General features: G+C 45.9%; 1 protein-coding gene across 1 annotated transcript in view; it reads left to right on the forward strand.

Annotated features, from left to right (window-relative positions):
- Positions 1 to 361: 361 nt before the first annotated feature.
- LOC125436650 (methanethiol oxidase-like) overlaps positions 362 to 21,512 on the forward strand; it is a 33,859-nt gene continuing 12,708 nt past the window's right edge. The window contains exons 1-3 of the mRNA XM_048503847.1: positions 362 to 509; positions 11,513 to 11,566; positions 18,156 to 18,268. Of these exons, the coding sequence (XP_048359804.1) occupies positions 506 to 509; positions 11,513 to 11,566; positions 18,156 to 18,268 (171 nt within the window). The 5' untranslated portion in view covers positions 362 to 505. The remainder of the gene's footprint in view (positions 510 to 11,512; positions 11,567 to 18,155; positions 18,269 to 21,512) is intronic.

The following is a 21,512-nucleotide window of genomic DNA, read 5'->3' on the forward strand; positions in this document are numbered from 1 at the left end:
AGCAATCACAGGATCAAGAAGTATTTCCTGTTGTCCATCCTAAACGCACAGCCCATCAGCTTCACTGGATGCCCGTGAGTTCCAGTACTTTGGGAGAGCAAGAAAAAGTTCTCTCTGCCCTCTCTCTCTCTCTATCCTGTGCAAAATTTCTTTCTTCTCAAAGTTGTTCCTTCCTTCCTTCCTTCCTTCCTTCCTTCCTTCCTTCCCACAGTCCTTTCTTTCTTTCCCCTGCGGTGCGGGGGGGGACCCCATTCCCCAGGCACCCTTACAAGCCAAGCCCGCCTTTCCCACCTGTTGCTTGCCCGGGGAGGCATAGCCCAGCCTGACCGGGGGCTTCCTCCCTTCCTCCCGCCCCCAACCCGCCCCCCGAGGGCCGCTCCTCCCCGGCGCTGCCATAAAGGAGGCTGCCCCTTCCGCGCTGCCTGCCCGACTGCTGTCTGGCGCTGCTGGGCGAGAGGAGTTCCCACCTCCCGAGGAGGAGACCCCGTGACAGGAGCTCGGCGGGATGGGTAAGGCGCAGCCTTGCGGGCTCGCCAGGGGGTGCCCGCGGGGGCGTGCCCGATGCCGCCCCCTCCGCCCGCCGGCAGCCCTTTTGCCAGGGCGGGGGGGGGGCCACCTCCAAGAGCACTTTCGAAGCCCCCCCCCCGCCTCTCCCAAGCCTTTTGAGGTCGCCCGGACGTGGCTCGCCTCTTGCGCGCAGGTGGGGGCGTTTTGCGCTGACGACCCCCCCCCCCCGGGGGATCCAGCGAGGACCGTCCGGAGTTGGAAAGGACAGAGCCCCTTTCCTGGATCGGGGGGTGCGGGGTGCGGCTGGCGTGTTGGCGGCCCCCAAGCTCCCTCCTCGGGGCGAGCAGGGCGATTTTTCCCGCGGCGAAACCCCACTGCGCGCGATCCTAGGCATGCTTCCGCGGGGGCTCGGCTCGGAGGGTCTTCCTGCTTGTCCCTTCCCAGTGGAATAGATTGGGGCGGGCGGCCAAGCAAAGAGATGCGAAGCGGCTGTTACATAAAGGCACGAAACTGCGTTCTGGTCAGTATCGTCTGCTCGGGCTGGCAGCAGCAAGCCCCGGGGTCTTCCATGTCGCCTCCCACCAGCTTCTTTTAGGAGCAGATGCTGGGAATTGAACTTGGGAACCTTCTGCATGCCCGACCATGGCCCGAGCCACAGCCCTTCCCCATGAAACAGACCTGCTAAGTGGCCTTATACTGGGGCAGATCTTTGGTCAGTATCGTCTGCTCGGACTGGCAACCGCTCTCTCCAGTCTGAGGCGGAGGTCTTTCCCATTACCTGGTTCTTCTAACAGAAGATGCCCGGCATTGAACCTGGGACTTGCTGTGTGCCAAGCAGGTGTTCTCCTGTGGAGCCTGTGCTTGTTCACCAGGAACTCGATTCTTGGCAGACAGTGCCCGCCGCTTGTTTACTTGGACCTCGGATTCTTGGCAGAAAAATGCTTGGTCAGGTTTGGCAGCAGTGTCTGGAATGGTCCCGACTCCCACTTTTGAGGAAAGACTCTTGCATGGCAAAGGAAGGACAGCTGGTTTTCTTTTTAAAGAGAGAGGGCAAGAAAGGCCCAGGCTGGGTCAGCGCTCAGGGGAGCACCTGAGCGCGTCATTCAACTGCTCCCATCCCTCACTGTCTGGAGCGAGGCAGAGTCTTTGTACCCTGCTGCAGATTTTTTTCTTGGCTTACTCTCCTGCATGCATGGCCACAGGAAGCTACTCTTTCCTTCAGAGCATGGGGGAGGTCTCAGTCATTCCGGGGGCTTCTCAGAATCCCTGCTGGCCTCCATCAGTGTCTCTCCATCTTCCAAACTTGAAGGGACGGCTTTGCAAAGTAATTCCAGGCTGCTTGCGCCTCCCCCCCAAGAGAATCTCTCCCTCTCGCACTAACAAAATATTGGAATCTCTCTCCTTGCACTAACACAAGAATCTCTCCCCTTTGCACTAACAAAACATTGGAATCTCTCCCCTTGCACTAACAAAACGCAAGAATCTCTCCTTTTGCACTAACAAAACAGAAGAATCTATCTCCTTGCACTAACAAAACAGAAGAATCTTTCTCCTTGCACTAGCAAAACAGAAAAATCTCTCTCCTTGCACTAACAAAACGCAAGAATCTCTCCTTTTGCACTAACAAAACAGAAGAATCTATCTCCTTGCACTAACAAAACAGAAGAATCTTTCTCCTTGCACTAGCAAAACAGAAGAAGAACCTCTCTCTTTGCACTAACAAAACATTCTCTTTGACCTGCGAAAGGTGCCAGGGTCAATGGTGAATTCCACACAGGGCATATATAATGGATGTAGGATACTATCAAAACTGTTTGGGGGGAACTTTGCACAGATCCCGCCTTCAAAACGAGTCTGCCCTGTTTGATGTCCTTCAACCCGGAATTTTTGAAAATAGCTCAACCAGCGGTCCTTCTCCAAAATCCCAGGTTGGAGCTGCTCCCGTGTGAATGGCCAAACAGATGGTAGTACATCAATGGAATTCATTTATATCCTGCGTATCTCTGCAATACGCCTTCAGTGGTCCTGAGAACACAGAAAAACGGGAGGACAGAAGCCACGCCTTGTGTTTGGAATATGGATATCAAGATTCAGTAACTGTTTTATGACTGAGTCGATGTAATCCTTGAATAAAAAGAGGGGCAAAATACAGCCCTGTCTCACTACCTTCTGATTAGGAACTGGGCTGGACAGTTGCCCATCTGGACTGAATCTTATTTGGAGACTTGTGCTATCATGGGATTTAAAGATTAATAATAGCAGTCATTCATCAATTGTGCTATTAAGTAATGTTGGCCAGAGAAGGCCTCTAGAAATGGAATCGAATGCAGATTTAAAGTCTACAAAGGCTGCCAGGATCGGGTTTTTATCAGGGCTCACACATTTATTGCTTAAATGATGTAAAATTAAGCATTGATCCATAACTGATCCACCCTGTCTGAAACTGACCTGTTATTCCAGGGTGCCCTCATGACTTAACCAGGTATATAGCTTAATAAAGAGATGTCTTGCATATAGTTTACTAATTATATTTAGATTTATCCATCTATACTTGGCCTGATCAGCTCTGTCACCATTTTTTATATAAGGGGACTATGATGGCAAGATCCCAGTCTTGAAGGATCTGAGCCATCTGATCAATGTAAGTGAATAATAATAATAATAATAATAGTTTGGATTTATATCCCCCTTTCTCTCCTGTAAGGAGACTCAAAGGGGCGTACAATCTCCTTTCCCTTCCCTGCTCCCACAACAAACACCCTGTGAGGTGGATGGGGCTGAGAGATCTCCGAAGAACTGTGACTAGCCCAAGGTCACCCAGCTGGCATGTGTTGGAGTGCACAGGCTAATCCGGTTCACCAGATAAGCCTCCACAGCTCAGGCCGCAGAGCTGGGAATCAAACCCGGTTTTCCAGATTAAAGTGCACCTGCTCTTAACCACTACACCACACTGAAAGCTAGTACTGGAGCCCACCAATCCATATGAGATTTCAGTAGATTGGGGTATTAAAATCACTAGTGTCAGGGTCAGCCCATGTCTGGTTTGATCCTGCCATGTCTCCTGGCTGGGATGTGGAATCCTCTTTCTCTTCCCCCCTTAATTACGGTGGTTGTACTTTCTCGCTGTTTGCACTTTCGCTTCCCAGGCAATGCTTTATCAGCTCGTTAGATACCTCTTGTTGTAGTTTGTTCAGCCAGCGTGGTGTAGTGGTGAACAAGGGCCAGGTCCTGCTGAAATGAAAGAAACAAGTTTAGGCATGAATAGCCAGCCACTCCCGGGGCTAAGAGCGATGGACTTTTCTCTGCACCAGCGCCAAAAATATTTTCATCCCACAGTTTTAGGAGAAGCTGGCTTATAAAAATCAGTCCTGGCCAGAGGTGGGATCCAGCAGGTTCTCACCAGTTCCCGAGAGTGGGTTACTAATTATTTGTGTGTGCCGAGAGGGGGTTACTAATTGGGTCCGCTTTTCCATCTCCACGCCCTCGCCTCCCCGAGAAGGTTCCATATAGCAAGTTCGACTAATAATGTAACTCCCTGAACTGGGTTAATCCCTTTCGGGTACTGCAATTCATTGATTCTCAGCCTTTTGTACCTTTTATCTCACCAGTCTCTATCAAAGAACCTGTGTGTTTCACCATTGCTGTGTTCAGATTTGTGAGTTGGGGCATTTTCTATAATGTGATGATGATTTAGAAATGACCTGGTGCAAAAAAATCTTTTGGGGTTGTGGTGGGTTGGCTGCCCATGGGGGGGGGGGGCATCCAACTCAGGTTTTGCCCAGGGCTCAGGTTTGCCTAGGTACGCCTCTGCCCCCTTTGCTGAGGGGGGCTGGCGAGGGAACCTGTTACTAAAATTTTTGGATCCCACCACTGGTCCTCACGCCTCTTAGAGCACAGTTGTGTTCTGAGATACTCCAGTCGTTGAAATCAGCTGGCCTAGTAGACTGTAGTGTCCTGAAGTGGATGTCCTTGCAGCATATTAAGTGTCTCAAATATCCCCTTGGCTCCTGGAAACTCTAATTCAGGGGTCTGCAGCCTGCGGCTCTCCAGAAGTTCATGGACTACAAATCCCATCAGCCCCTGCCAGCATGGCCAATCAGCAGGGGCTGATGGGAATTGTAGTCCATAACCATCTGGAGAGCCGCAGGTTGCAGACCCCTCCATCATCCTCCAAGGCAGTGAATTCCACTGCTGAACAGCCCTTGCCGTCAGGAAGTTCCTCCTGACGTTTAGGTGAAATCTCTTTTCTCACACCCATGACTCCTGGTCCTAGTCTCTGAAGCAGCAGAAAACAAGCTTGCTCTGCCTTTAACATGACATCCTTTCAAATATTGAAACATGGCTATCATGTCACCCCTTACCCAGTGGTGGGATTCAAATGATTTAACTGGTTGTTTACAAGTAGCATTTTAACAATCGGTTCTGCCGAAGTGGTGCGAATCTGCTGAATCCCACCACTGCTAACCTTCTCTTCTCCAGACTAAACATACCCAGCTCCCTAATCTGCTCCTCATAGGGCACGGATTCTAGACCTTTGACTATTTTGGTTGCCCTTCTTTGGACCCATTCCAGCTTGTCAATATCCTTCTTGAATTGTGTTGCCCAGAACTGCACACACTTTATACCTCCTGTCTGCCTGGGGTTATTGCTTAATAAACCCTGTTCAAAGGAGAGCCATAATGCTCGCCAGGTTTAATGTTATGCCTTCTGCCTTGTTACATGGCAGATTTAATAAGCAAGAAAAGGCTAAAAGATTGTGCCGACGTAACGATGGCTCAGTTGAATCTCTGGCCCACCAATTACTACACTGTCTCAGATTCAAGGAAATCAGATCCAAGTATGTGAATCCTTTACATTTACCCCATCTCCCCGATTTAATTAGATTACACTACTTGTTGGACAACCCTGATCCTTCTCTCTGTACGATAGTGGCAGACTTTCTCCTGGAAATTACTAAATGCCAGTAGATTTCCTTCGACCTGTATTGTATATGCTTTTTAATCTGTTTTAATCTGTTTTTTTATTACTGTTGTACTGTTGTCTATGCCAATAAAGGCTTGCTGCTGTCTGCCTAGGTCTTAAGTTGAGACATTCAACAAAAATTACATTCAAGATATACTGGAAACCACAGTGACTCTTCTGTAAAGGATTGAGTAAAGCGATTAATTGTTGGTGTTTTAACATTCCGGACGCATTTCTTAAACAGCTGGCTTGGGAGTGTCCAATTGTTCAGTTTTTCTGGGAAGAAGTTATTAGTCATATCTGATATAAGTATGAAATTATTAGAATGTTCAATGATTTTTGTGGATGTCTTCTGTACCCTGAATCCTGACATCAATGGCCCCAAGCTGTCCTGATCTCAGAAGCTTAGCAGGGTCAACTCTGGTTAACACTTGGATGGAAGACCACCAAGGAAGGCCCAGGCAACTTCAAAAGTCTCTTGCCTTAACCCGGATGGTTCAGGCTAGTCCAGTCTCATCAGATCTCAGAAGCTAAGCAGCAGAGGCGTAGCTGGGCCAGAGTGCGCCCGGTGCACACCCTGTATCCCCCCCATGGTGTCCCGCCCCCCGCCCCCTTACCTTAGTTCAGCCTGGAAAAACAACCTGTTCCCTTCAGACTGAAAATGGCCTGGTGGGAACTATACTTCCCATGAAACCCTGGGGCTTGCAAGATCTCCTGGGAAGTGTAGTTCCCACCAGGCCGTTTTCAGCCTGAAGGGAACAGGCCGCTTCTCTCAGAAGCTAAGCAGCATAGGCGTAGCTGGGCCAGAGTGCGCCCGGTGCACACTCTGTATCCCCCCCACGGTGCCCCGCCCCCTTACCTTAGTTCAGCCTGGAAAAACGACCTGTTCCCTTCAGGCTGAAAACAGCCTGGTGGGAACTACACTTCCCATGAGACCCTGGAGCTCGCAAGGTCTCCTGGGAAGTGTAGTTCCCACCAGGCCGTTTTCAGCCTGAAGGGAACAGGCCGCTTCTCCAGCCTGCACTGTTTCACTAAAGTGAGTGTGTGAGGGGGGCACCATGGGGGGGGGGCGGAGGCGATTTTCTGCAACCTCAGGTGCACGCGCCCGATGCAACACGCACCCCCTGACCCCTGGTAGCTCTGCCTCTGCTAAGCAGTGCTGGTCCTGTTAGTACTTGGATGGAAGACCACCAAGGAAGTTCAGGGTTGTTCTGCAGAAGTGGACAATGGCAAAACAGCTCTGAATGTCTCGTGCGTTGAAAACTGTATGGAGTCACCATAAGTCAGTCACGATGGCAAAAAAACCACACCTGGTTTAAGCTGCCTAATGTGATTGACTTATCACTGTACTTTAAATCTGGTAATTGACATATCGCCGCAGTGTAATGCTACCCTGTCAATTACCAGATTTAAAGTATAGCAGTAAGTCAATTGCATTTGGCAGTTTAAACCAGGGTTGTTGTTTTTTACATACCGCTGTAGTGTAATCTACCATGTCAATTTCCTGTTTTTTAAAAATCCTGGAATTGGCACTATAGGCAGCTGGGGCAAATAAATGGTGTGGGAAACTACCATGCAGATACTCCGTTAAATAAGGCTTTGCAGGGCAAACAGAAGGAACATGGAAAAACATTGCAGGATGGATGTGATCCAGAGGTGGGATCCAACCAGTTCTCACCACTTCTCTAGAAGTGGCTACTATTTTTTTCTGAGTGCAGAGAAGGAGTTACTAAAGCAACCTCCCTGCCCAATAGCCCCGTTGGCGCTACGCCACTGTTTGAATCCCACCACCATCGGAACCTGTTATTAAAATTTTTGAATCCTACCACTGATGTGATCCCTGAATACTTCGATTTTGGGAGAGAACTGATGCATTGTGCGTTTCCTATGGTAACCTATCCTCCTGCTGACCCACCCCGCTTCTTTTGCTGGCAATTCAGGCATCTCTGATCCAGCAAGTGAGTTTATGATGCAGCGGTTGAGACAAGGCCCTTCACATAGTTCAGCGTCACTCCTTGCAATTGCCAAAGCTCTTTGACTCTCCTGCTCTTCCAATACATCACTCATTAAGTCAAACATGCTACTGTGGCTCATGAGCTGCCCAAATTCTGTCGGGGTGGCCGTGCACGCGAGTTTGTGGTAGCAAAACTCTCTGCGCCTTGCGGGTGTCTTTAACACTCCCAGATAAGCCCCAGTCTGCCTACTGGTTTTGTGCAGCAGATAAGGGGTAATGGGGGACAGTTGTTCTTAAATGCTTCACAGCATAAGCAGGTGCATTATGCCGTGGAAGGCGCTGTCAAGTCACAGCTGTAGGATTTTCGAGACAGATGTTTGGAGGTGGTTTGCCATTGCATGCCTTCCCGTGGGCTGACGGGGTTCGGAGAGAGCCGTGGCAGGCTTCATGTGGAGGAGTGGGGAATCAAACCCTGTGCTCCAGATTAGAGCCCACCACTTTTAACCACTGTACCATGTTGGCTTATACTGAAGGCAAATGTGTGTGGATTTTTTTTAGAGAGAGGAAGCGAGAGGAAGAATTAATGCTAGCAACAGAGCTTTGCAGAAGTGCAGTCTGAAGAAAACCCAGCAAGAGAGGGAATCAGGGTCATATCTAGGCAGAAAGTACCCAGCTCCCCTTCTCTCTCATGTCCACCACTAGCCCTATTTGCTCATATTTTAAAAATCATAGAGTTGGAATGGGTCATGGAGGCCATCTAGTCCAACCCCCGGTCAATGCAGGATCAGCATGGAGCATCCGTGACATGTGTTTGTCCAGCTACTGCTTAAAGACTGCCTGTGTGGGGGAGCTCTTCGCCTCCCAAGGTGGCCCATTTCACTGTTGCACAACTTTCTATGCAATTTTTTCTCCCTTCTATCCATCTGGAACCTTTCTGGGCATAATTTATACCCACTATTGTTAGTCCTATCCTTTGCTGCCAACAGGAAGAGCTCCTTTGCACTCCTCTAAGCGACAGCCCTTCAAATACTTCAAGGGAGCAATCATGTCCCCCCTCAATCTCCTCTTCTCCAAAGTAAACATTCTCAAGTTCCTCAGCCTTTCCTGGCAGGGCTTGGTCTCCAGGCCTCCGATCATCCTCTCCTCTGCACTCGCTTCATTCCGTCTGCTCCTTCGCTCCCTCTCAGTTGCCTGCTTTCCAGCTGCCCCCCCCCCCCCGTGTCCTTCCCCTACATGCTTCCACCATTCATCTCAAAGCTGACTGCAGCATTTTCCCAGGCTGTCCTGAGAAGGGGTAATACAATATGGCATAATCAGATAGTTTATCAGAAGGATGTCTCATAAGTTTATCGGAAGAATGTCATGCCACATAGAGGAAGTGGACAATAATTCATTCCACGAAACGAGCAGATCCCGGGGGCTCATCTGTTGTTTGCACCGATGAACTGAATTGTTTTCATCTTTGAGCACCAATATTGGATATGTATTGTCAATTTGCAAGACTCCTGTGGCTAATTGTTATTTATTTATTTATTTATTTATTTATTTATTTATTTATTTATTTATTTATTTATTTATTTTATTATTGCATTTATAAACCGCCCCATCCCCTAAGGGCTCTGGGCAGTGAACACCAAGTATTACAAAACAATATAACAATAAAATTAAAATTATAATTGACATCATTAAAATATAAAATTACAGCGTTCCGTCATTTTGCGTACATGTTTGTGTAGACATTAAATATACTGTCGTTTTGCCCTACCAGTTTGCTGTTCCTACAGAGTGTAGCTAAGGTATAGAATTTTTTTTGATGCCTCTGAAGATGCCACTCAAAGAATTGTTAAGTAACATCTCGATATATGTATGACAATGTGATTATAGTGGGAGATTGCAGCGGTATAGTAAATAATAAACTAGATCGGAAAGGGAAAGCAGGTACAAAGAGCAAAATCTGACATAAAACTTTCTTTGAATTGCTGGACAGCTTAAAACTAGCAGATATTTGGCGAGAGAAAGATAATAGCTGGAAAGAATTTACATTCTACTCTAATAGGCACTATCGTCATACGAGGATCAATATATGGGCATCTATCTAATCAATTATATTTGCAAACGAAGATGCCACCCATAAACACGGGTGAAGTGTTAGGAGCAAAAACTACCAGGCTGTGGCCCCATAGCCTGGAAAGCGTACAACAGCCAACTTCCAAGGGCTTGCATGCCAGCTGCTGCTTCCTCCACGGGTTTTATAGGGCAATCTTTCTCCTTCAGTGTTGAAATAACCTCAGATATAAAAGGTATGACAGGGTGGCTTTTGGCCCAAAAAACTGGGCTGTAACACTGGGTGCATGCCAGGTGCCCAAAATTCTGCTCTGGAAGCGCTCCACAGCTAGCAATAATTGTAAAGAATAGAATAGAATAGAATCTTTATTGGCCAAGTGTGATTGGACACACAAGGAATTTGTCTCCGGTGCATATGCTCTCAGTGTACATAAAAGAAAAATACATTTGTCAAGAATCATAAGGTACAGCACTTAATGATTGTCATATAGGTCTAGTAAGCAATCAGGAAACAATCAGTAGTAATGAAAACATAAAATGTAAAATCATAAAATAAAATAAAATGTCAGCACAGGCTATAGTCATACAGTCATAAGTGGGAGGAGATGGGTAATAGGAATGATGAAAAAAGTAGTGCAGTAATTATATAATAAGTATATAATAAATAGTTTAACATTATCGAGGGAATTATTTGTTTAACAGAGTGATGGCATTCGGGAAAAAACTGTTCTTATGTCTAGTTGTCTTGGTGTGCAGTGCTCTGTAGCGACGTTTAGAGGGTAAGAGTTGAAACAGTTTATGTCCAGGATGCGAGGGAACATCCAAAGCTCTGTCTGAAATGGCCCTATAATACTTTGGAGGCGTGTCTGTTGTTTCACGGCACGACAGGGAGAGGGGAGGAAAGTTGAACCCGTGATTGCTGTTTTGGACAGCAGTGGTATGTCATCCTCACATCGCATGCAAGAAATTTTAAGCGTGAGTGGTTGTTATTCAGCTGCGAGTCTTCAGCCTGGCGATTCTAAGACCTTCTTCTCAAGCTCCACGGTTCTTCTTCCTGAGAGCCAGGTTGGTGTAGTGGTTAGGAGCGGGTGGATTCTGATCTGGAGAACCGGGTTTGGTTCTCCACCTGAGTGGCAGAAGCTTATCTGGTGAACCAGATGTGTTTCCGCACTCCTATACTCCTGCTGGGTGACCTTGGGCTAGTCACAGCTTTTTGGACCTCTCTCAGCCCCACCTTCCTCACCAGGTGCCTGTTGTGGGGAGAGGAAGGGAAAGGAGTTTGTAAGCCACCTCGAGTCTCCTTACAGGAGAGAAAGGTAGGGTATAAATCAGGCAGGAATTATCAACACTTCTGCCATCTCCTAGGACTTGAAAACGTCTATTAAACGATGTTAGAGCGGTTCCTCAGTGCAATACGCTTCCTCCCGAGGTGGTGGGCTCTCCTTCTTTGGAGTTTTTCAAGCGGAGGCTGGACGGCCATGTGACAGCAGTGTTGATTCTGTGAACTCTGGCAGATCATGAGAGGGGCTGCAGGAAGGGGTGAGCCCGCTCTCGGCTCTCATAGTCTTTCTTGACATGCCCAGGGTAACGACAGTGGAACTCCACGAAGGAAACATTTTATTTCCTGCCTCAAAATGTTTTAAAAGGTTTGTGCTGAAAGGGCCTTGTCTTGAAGTCACTATGTAACTGATTAAGGTCCCACAGGGCCCTGGTGTCAACTGACAGATAGTTCCAGAGGGCTGGTGCCACGGCTGAAAAGGCCCTGCCTCTGGTTGAGGCTATTCGAATGACCTTGGGGTCAAGGACCACCAGAAGGTGACCACCAGAGGACTGAAGAGCCCTCTGTGAGGAATATGGGAAGGTGTGAAAATGGTCTGCCTGGTGTCCCACTCAGAGCTCATCCTGGGGCAAATGATCAAAATAGGGTGGGATCAATTCCATTAAAGTGTGCCATATATAGACAAACCAGGCCCAGATGCTATCCTCTGCAGATTTTTCATCTTTCTCCCTCTTTTTAATTTGCAGCAAAATGCGGAGGCTGCGGTCCCGGGTACAAAACTCCTTTGGAGGCAATGAAAGGTAAGGGGTCTGACTTTCCATTGCAGCTGTCCCATTCTCAGCTTTCAAGGCACACAGAGCAGTAGGGCTCTGCTGGGATTTTTTGAGAGGGAATCTAAGTTTTGGGTTGAGGCTTTGCTTCATGTTCGGCTCAAATGTGGGGCTGCCGGAGATTGTTCCAGGTCAAGGTCTTGTTTTGGACTTCACTGAGATGCAGAGGTCTTTGAGCCTCACATGAAGTTGCCTTCTATTGGATCAGAAGCACAAAATGAAACAAAAGGGTATAATGTACAACAGTTAGTTAAAATAAACACCAGAACACTATGCCTAGGCTGCCACAATAACTTAAAATCAACACCAGAACACTATGCCTAGGCTGCAACAATAACTTAAAATAAACACCAGAACACTATGCCTAGGCTACAACAATAACTTAAAATAAACACCAGAACACTATGCCTAGGCTGCAACAATAACTTAAAATCAACACCAGAACACTATGCCTAGGCTGCAACAATAACTTAAAATCAACACCAGAACACTATGCCTAGACTGTAACAATAACTTAAAATAAACACCAGAACACTATGCCTAAGCTGCAACAATAATTTAAAATCAACACCAGAACACTATGCCTAGGCTGCAACAATAACTTTAAAAAAAACCACCAGAACACTATGCCTAGACTGCCACAATAACTTAAAATCAACACCAGAACACTATGCCTAGGCTGCAACAATAACTTAAAATCAACACCAGAACACTATGCCTAGGCTGCAACAATAACTTAAAATCAACACCAGAACACTATGCCTAGGCTGCCACAATAACTTAAAATCAACACCAGAACACTATGCCTAGGCTGCAACAATAACTTAAAATCAACACCAGAACACTATGCCTAGGCTGCTTACAATAACCAAAGTCAACACCAGAACACTTATGCCTGGGCTGTACAATGGCAAAATCAACGCAGAACACTATGCCTAGGCTGCCACAATGGCAAATCAACGCAGAACTTACTATGCCTGGGCTGCCGCAACTTAGTAAACTGTCACAGGAACACTATGCCTAGGCTGCAAACAAATAACTTAAATAATCAACACTCCTCCAGAACACTATGCCTAGGCTGCCACAATAGCAAATAAACGCAGAACACTATGCCTAGGCTGCCACAATGGCAAAATCAACGCGAACACTGCCTGGGCTGCAGCAATAACTTAAAATAAACGCAGAACACTATGCCTAGACTGCCACAATGGCAAAAGTCAACACCAGAACATATGCCTAGGCTGCGGCAATGGCAAAATAAACGCAAGAACACTATGCCTGGAAACGCAGCAATGGCAAAATGAAACGCAGAACACTATGCCTGGGCTGCTTGCAATAACTTAAAAATCAACACCAGAACACTCATGCCTAGGCTGCAACAATAACTTAAAAAAATCAACACCAGAACACTCATGCCTAGGCTGCCATGGCAAAATCAACGCAGAACACTAATGCCTGGAAACGCGCAATAACTTAAAATCAACGCAGAACGCTATGCACAGAGCTTGCAGCAATGGCAAAATCAGCACCAGAACACTATGCCTGAAACATGCCACAATGGCTTAAAAATCAACACCAGAACACTCATGCCTAGGGCTTGCCACAATAACTTAAAAAATCAACACCAGAACACTCATGCCTAGGGCTGCCACAATAACTTCTTAAAAATCAACACCAGAACGCACTATGCCTAGGCTGTCACTACAATAATCTTAAAAATCAACACGCATTTTAGAACAACAATATGCCTAGGGCTGCCACAATAATCTTAAAAATCAACACTAGAACACACTAATGCCTAGAGGGCTTGCCACAATAATAACTTCTTAAAATCAACACGCACTTCAGAACAATAATATTCTAGCCGACAATAACTTAAAATCAACACCAGAACACTATGCCTAGGCTGCCACAATAACTTAAAATCAACACCAGAACACTATGCCTAGGCTGCCACAATAACTTAAAATCAACACCAGAACACTATGCCTAGGCTGCAACAATAACTTAAAATCAACACCAGAACACTATGCCTAGGCTGCCACAATAACTTAAAATCAACACCAGAACACTATGCCTAGACTGCAACAATAACTTAAAATCAACACCAGAACACTATGCCTAAGCTGCAACAATAACTTAAAATCAACACCAGAACACTATGCCTAGGCTGCAACAATAACTTAAAATCAACACCAGAACACTATGCCTAAGCTGCAACAATAACTTAAAATAAACACCAGAACACTGCCTAGGCTACCACAATAACTTAAAATCAACACCAGAACACTATGCCTAAGCTGCAACAGTATACAAAGTATACATCCAATCAAGCAAAGAGTGCATATTTATTAAACAAACAGCGTGCAAAGTGAAAGCAGGCAGATCTGCAAAAGACACAGCTCAGTCCTCAGTGTCCTCTAAGAGAAAAGTTTACAAGAGAGCAGGTCTCAGAGGCCAATCATCCAAATTCAGACGAGCTCCCTGGTTTACACTCGTTTCACGCATGCCAATCCACTTCCTCAGAGTGATATGGGCAAGCCTGAAATACGATCGGTGTCTGAGACCTGCTCTCGCTTAGATGATTCTCTCTGGCCCCTTCCGCACATGCAGAATAATGCACTTTAAATCCACTTTCAATGCACTTTGAAGCTGGATTTTACTGTGCGGAATAGCAAAATCCACTTGCAAACAATTGTGAAAGTGGATTGAATGGGCATTATTCTGCATGTGCGGAAGGGGCCTTAGAGGACATTGTCTTTTGCAGAGCTACCTGTTTTCACTTTGCCTGCTGTTTGTTTAATTAATACGCACCCATAGGCTCATTCCGCACATGCAGAATAATGCACTTTAAAACTGCTTTCAGTGCTCTTTGAAGCTGTGTGGAATGGCAAAATCCACTTGCAAACAGTTGTGAAAGTGGTTTGAAAACGCATTATTTTGCGTGTGCGGAAGGGGCCATAGATTGATCGGATGTTTACTTTCAACTAGATCAGTCCATCAAGGTGAGTATTGTCTACTCAGACTGGTATCCACTCTCCAGGGTCTCAGGCTAAAGTTGTTCACATCACCTCCAGTCAAGAGGGCCAGGCCATTGGTGATTGAAAGATCTCTGCCTGTGACCCTAGAGAGCAGCTGCCAGTCTGACTAGACAATGCTCATCTTGATTCAGTATAAGGTGAAGGTTAACAGGTATATATAAGCAGAATAACAAGCAGAATGTAACTTATGTGCCACTTTAAATAAGAATAGTTATCTTAACAAGCAGAATATAGTTTGAATGCCACTTTGAATAAGAACAGTTATCTTGGTAAAGACCAGCCTTTTTACCTCAGAAATCATAAACAAAAGAACCTTACTTATACTGAGAGAAAACTACCCCGTATATACTCGTGTATAAGTCGACCCGCATATAAGTCGAGGCACCTAATTTTACCACAAAAAACTGGGAAAACTTATTGACTCGCATATAAGCCGAGAGTGGGAAATGCAGCAGCTACTGGCAAATTTCAAAAATAAAAACCGATACCAATAAAATTACATTAATTGAGGCATCAGTAGGTTAAATGTTTTTGAATATTTATTTCAAAGAAAAACAGTAAACTAGCTCTGTAAGTGGAAAAGGGAGTCAACAAAAACAATATGGTCTCAACAATAACTTTAAAAGTACAAAAACCTTAGCTCAACCAGCAACCAAGCTAAAACACAAGAGTTAAAATCCTTCAAAACTGGATTTTTGGTCAGGAGAGGAATGTTTATGTTAGCAGTACCAACATTTCAGAGTATCTTTAGGAGACCCTTCTGATGATACCACCCAGATTTGGTGAAGTTTGGTTCAGGGGGTCCAAAGTTATGGACCCTCAAAATGTAGCCCCATCTACTATTAGCTCCCATTGGAAACAATGGGGGATGGGGCATACCTCTTGGGGGTACATAACTTTGGACCCCCTAAATCAAACATCACCAAACCTGGCTGGTATCAGCAACAGATTATCCTGATGATACTACCCAGGTTTGGTGAAGTTTGGTTCAAGGGGTACAAAGTTATGGACCCTCAAAATGTAGCCCCATCTACTATTAGCTCCCATTGGAAACAATGGGGAATGGGGGCACCCTCTTTGGGGGTCCATAACTTTGGACCCCTTGAACCAAACTTTACCAAACTTGGGTGGTATCATCAGGAGTGTCACCTGATGATATCCTGAAATTTTGGTGCTGCTAGCCTAAAAACTGCGCCCCCTGGCAGCCAACAAAGTAAAAACCCTAAAATATTTTTTAAAATACAGTTGACTCGTGTATAAGTCGAGGGGGGCTTTTTCAGCACAAAAAATGTGCTGAAAAACTCGACATATACACGAGTATACAGAGTATACAATACATTTACAGTTCATCATTTGGTTACAATTTGTTTACCAATAACAAGCATAATTTACATAGTATTAAACTTTCAGCCAGAGGTTTTTGTGTAGCTTTAGTTAACAGAACACTGAACAACATCTTTCCTCAGTCAGAGAGCTACAGCCTCCAGCTGTCACTTTTAGAATGTTTGCTGAGCTCTCCCAGAATGCTGTGCCTGTTGCATGCAAGGCTGTCAAATCTAACATAAGGCAGCTTCTGAACCGCTCGGAAACCAAGCCCTGTTCTCTGCTATGCCCCCGTGTGCATGGCGGACAATAGACTTTCCTCAGCTGAGGGCTTCCTTATTTGTACTGGCTTTTCTCCAGAGTATCAAGTAATAGTTGCTGCTCCCTCGTAGAGGCAGCATCTGTTCATTCTCACTTGAGCTGTATTTAGGAAAGCCGTTCTGCGTCAGAAGGGACGAGAACCTCCCTCTCACAGGGCTTTGTGGGATTGCAGAAAAACAACAACGAAGATTTGGGTGATTGAGTGTCATTTCACAAGCAAGTTTAGGACTGCAAAAATACGCTTACAGATACTCAGCCAAAAGTTTCCGCAGTCCCACAAAACCTGATAGGAGAATGAAGTCAACTACTGTGCTGCCTCCACACACACATTTTAGATAGTAAATGTATGTATTGGTGATAGGCTGTAAAGGCTAATGAAAATAGTTTCCCTTTATGATGGAGCATGATTGGAGTTGTAGTTTGTAGTTTATTGGGTCATATGTCTTTTAATTTGTTGAGTAGAAGCGAACAGACTTTCCCCCACAGGTGCATAATTTATTATTTGTGGGAGGAGCAAGGAGCTCTGCAGGACTCAGAAGCCCCACCCCCAACTAGGTTTGCCAACCTCTGGGCGGCACCTGGAGATCTCCCGCTATTACAATTGAACTCCAAGATTAGTTCCCCTGGAAAAAAAATCACTGCTTTGGGGGGTAGACTCTATGACATCATATCCTGCTGAGGTAACTCCATAAACCCCATCCTCCCCAGACTCCACCCAAAATCTCAAGGAATGGAACTTCCGTGTTCAGAGGCAGCATGCCCCTGAATATTAGTTACTGGGTTGGGCTAGGACAATGGAGGCTTTGCCAATATGTGCCCTGACTTGTGGGATTTTTGGGACAGCATGAGGTGGTGGTTAAGAACAGGTGAACTCTAATCTGGTGAACCAGGTTTGAATCCCCGCTCCTCCACATGATGCCTGCTGGGTGATCTTGAGCCAGTCACAGTTCTCTCCAAACTCTCTCAGCCCCACCTGCCTCACAAGGGGTCAGTTGTGGGGAAAGGAAGGGAAGGGAGCTTGTAAGCCACTTTGAGTCTCCTTACAGGAGAGAAAGGAGGGGTATAAATCCAAGCTACTACTCTTCCCTCTCTTCCCCTGAGTGACATAGCATCCCAGAGCAAATGTCAGGATTTGTTTGGACACTGAGAGACTAGAAAGTAGCCATTCTCATGTTCCATGAAGAAGTGGTCATTAGTTAGTTTATTCATACTCTGCTTTTCTCCTCCATGGGGAGCAGCAGTGGCGTAGGAGGTTAAGAGCTCGTGTATCTAATCTGGAGGAACCGGGTTTGATTCCCAGCTCTGCCGCCTGAGCTGTGGAGGCTTATCTGGGGAATTCAGATTAGCCTGTACACTCCCACACATACCAGCTGGGTGACCTTGGGCTAGTCACAGCTTCTCGGAGCTCTCTCAGCCACACCTACCTCACAGGGTGTTTGTTGTGAGGGGGGAAGGGCAAGGAGATTGTAAGCCCCTTTGAGTCTCCTGCAGGAGAGAAAGGGGGGATATAAATCCAAACTCTTCTTCTTCTTCTTCTTCTTCTTCTTTACATCAACCCTGTGAGGTAGGCCAGGCCAAGAGTTTGTGACTGGCCTAAGGTGACCCAGCAAGTTTCCACGACAGAGTGGGGATTTGACCCTTGCCCTCCCAGATCCTAGCTTGACACGCTAACCCAGGGGTCTTCAAACTGTGGCCCTCCAGATGTTCATGGACTACAATTCCCATCAGCCCCTGACAGCCTGGCCAAGTGGTAGGGCTCATGTGAATTGTAGTCTATGAACATCTGGAGGGCCGTAGTTTGAAGACCCCTGCGCTAACCATTATACCACACTGGCTTTCTTGACTGTTTATACCAGATCTTTGTTTTCTGACAGGCCCCAGGGAAGAAATTGTGTACCTGCCCTGTATCTACAGGAACACTGGAATCCAGAAGCCAGACTACTTAGCCACGGTTGACGTGGATCCTAACTCTCAAACCTACTGCCAGGTATGGTCTGTTCCATCCTCAGGCTCCGCCAGGTACTCCCAGGTATGGTCTGTTCCATCCTCAGGCTCCGGTTCTGCGTTCAGGAGCTTCCCTTCACTGTCCAACTAAGGAGAAAGAAAACCATGCAAGCAGCCATTTCTCTTGACTGCACCTGTTGACCATCCGTTCTCAGGACTCTTCCTGGTCCAAAAAGAAAGATTGCTCTGTGTGTGTGTGTGTGTGCGTGTGTGCATGTGTGCGTGTGTGTGTGTGTGTGTGGTTTTTTCAGTCTTAAGACTCTTTTGATTTAATTTCAACCTGTCAGTTCTGGTCTGACCAACAGTAAACAACTCCGCACCATCCTCTATCTGATGACCCTTCAAGTACTTGGACATGGGAATCGTATCACCTCTCAACTGTCTCCTCTCCAGGCTAAACATACGTAGCTCCTTCTGACTTTCCTGATTGGACTTGGTTTCCAGACCCAACACCATTTTTGTTGCCCTCCTCTGGACAAGTTCCAGCTTGTGAACGTCCTTCTTAAACTGTGGTGCCCAAAACTGAACACAATACTCCAAGTGAGGTCTGATCAGAGCTGAGTAAAGCAATACCATTACTTTGCATGATCTGTATACCATACTTCTGTTGATGCAGTCCGAAAATGCATTTACCTTTAGAGCTACCGCATCACATGTTCACTCATGAATAAGAAGAGTAGAAGAATTTGGATTTATATCCCACCTTTCTCTCCTGTAAGGAGACTCAAGGTAGCTAACAAACTCCTTTCCCTTCCTCTCCCCACAACAGACACTCTCAGGGTCCTGAGAGGACTGTGACTAGCCCAAGGTCACCCAGCAGGAATATAGGAGTGCAGAAACACATCTGGTTCACCAGATAAGCCTCTGCCACTCAGGTGGAGGAGTGGGGAATCAAACCCGGTTCTCCAGATTAGAATCCACCCGCTCTTAACCACTATACCTCGCTGGCTCCGTCAGTATTGTGTGCCTCCATGTACATGTGAGATCCTAAGATTCCTTGGGGCCAAGATTCATGTTCAGAGAAGGAAGAATATCAGCAGGCAGAAATCATTCCTCTCTGTTTACAAGTCTTTTCATGCATCATCATAGTGTGGGATAGTTGGTTGGGATCAGGCCTCGGCTGTTTACACATTTGTGCGTTTGTTTATTTTCTGACAGGAGGAACGGTCCTAAATTTGGACTCTATAAAAAGTATACATTTTTCATTAGGGAGTTTTAAACAAGTTTTCAGGGAGTAGAACCCAGCTGGCTCAGACTGCTGTTTCTGTAATCTGGTGTAACTTCACATTTTAAAGCCAAAGAATGCGTCGTTGTGAAATGACCCCCTGCTACCCACACATATTTCTAATAAAATGTGAGTGGCTCAGATTGCTAAAACAATTGTTTGCTTTTGTAAACCAGCCACTGCATACTTTTGGGCCTGTTGAACGGGTTCGGCAGACTGTCTTGTCAAAACTGCCCTTTTTGTATAATGGCCATTGAAGGCTTTGAATGGTAAATTCCACCGAAATTGAATGGACTAAGCCATGCAAATCTTCTGACAATCCCGCTGTGAGATGAAGGATAGGTAGGTTCTCAGCTCAGGGTTGGGAAATACCTGGAGATTTTGTGGGTGGAGCCTGAGGAGGGCAGGGCTTGGGGAGGGGGGGTGTCTTTCATGAGGTATAATCAGTGGTAGGATCCAAAAATGTTAGTAACAGGTTCCCATGGTGGTGCGATTCAAACTGTGGCGTAGCGCCAATGGGGCTTCGGAGCTGAGCATTCCTGAAGGCGTGGCCGGAGCATTCGAGGGCGAGGGCTGTGGCAGAGGACGCAGCCTTGTACTGCAATCAGTCTTTGGGCGGGAAACGAATGCACGCAGGCGCAGGCTGCCACGCACGCCGGTGCACCTCCTGCTAGACTGCTTCAAGTTTTGCGCGCTACTGCTGAGAGGAGGGGCGTAACTAAGGCAAAAATCACGTGGCAAAATCACCAATTAGTAACCCCCTCTCGGCACACACAAATAATTAGTAACCTACTCTCAGGAACCTGTGAGAACCTGCTGGATCCCACCTCTGGGTATAATCCCACAGAGACAACCTACCAGTCATCTTCTCCCGTTGAACTGCTCTCTGTCACCTGGAGATCCGTTGTAATAGCGAGAGATCTCCAGCCGACACCTGGAAGTTGACAACCTTGGGATGTGGTTAATGTTCCAGATGTATCATTGCCAAGGGATAAATAATCTAAAAACCTGCTAAATTCGAGTCTGGTGGCCCCTTGGAGATCAACAAGATTTTCAATTGGCAGCTTTGGGAAATCAAAGATCCCTTCATCAAAGACTTTTGACTCTCAAAAGCTCCTGCCTTTTTTACGTACCCAAAATTGTACGCGTGTTTATTAATTTCTTGTCCAAAGAATGTAGCCTAAAATTAATTAGATTGCTTCAGCAATGAATGAGTAAGGTTGTTCCTGTTCAGTAAACTAGCTAATGTGAGTTTATCTGTATTGATAAGATTATAAAGTTCCTAAGACGATTATGGTATATTTGATTTCGATAATATAAGTTAATATATGTATTTATTGTATTTTTTTCGCCCGACTTCTCTGCCTTAACCCCGGTTGGGTTCTTGGATCTTCCTATCAATGCAAAGATGACTTTTTTGCTCAAGATTGAAATAATTGAAACCATAGCCAAATTTTTGCTGCGTGTTTTGGACAAGGTTCCCTTGGCTTCTGTTCACATTACTTTCACTGTTCTTTACTGGATTTACTCTTTTTTGTCCCTATACTGTGTATGCCTAATAAAGGTCTCTGAATCTGAATCTTATATTTCTTTCAATTGCGGGTTATGGCTATTAGGCATAGTTTTTATCTTTTAAATCTTCTTTTTCTGTTCTCCTTTGTGGGTAAAATAAAAACCTTTATATATAAATCATCCTACGCTGACAAGATAAGATGCTACTGGACTTGAATCTAGTTGTTCTATTTCAGACCAATACAGCTACCCTCTGAAACCAATCTAAAGATTTGTCTTGGCCCTTTAAGCAGAGATAACATCATGGTTGAAGCTTGGCTAAGATTCCCTGGCAGCTGTGTGACACTGCATTCCTGACTTAGCATTTTGTTTTGCAGGTATAACAGAATTCCAAAAATTTCTGGAGTAGTCGCTGTCATATTTTAGCAATATACTATTGTAGAGAAAAGCCTAGTAGTAGCTGATTCCAACGATCCTTTGAAATCATGTG

The sequence above is a fragment of the Sphaerodactylus townsendi genome, linkage group LG01, assembly GCF_021028975.2.
Source record: "Sphaerodactylus townsendi isolate TG3544 linkage group LG01, MPM_Stown_v2.3, whole genome shotgun sequence".
NCBI lineage: Eukaryota > Metazoa > Chordata > Lepidosauria > Squamata > Sphaerodactylidae > Sphaerodactylus > Sphaerodactylus townsendi.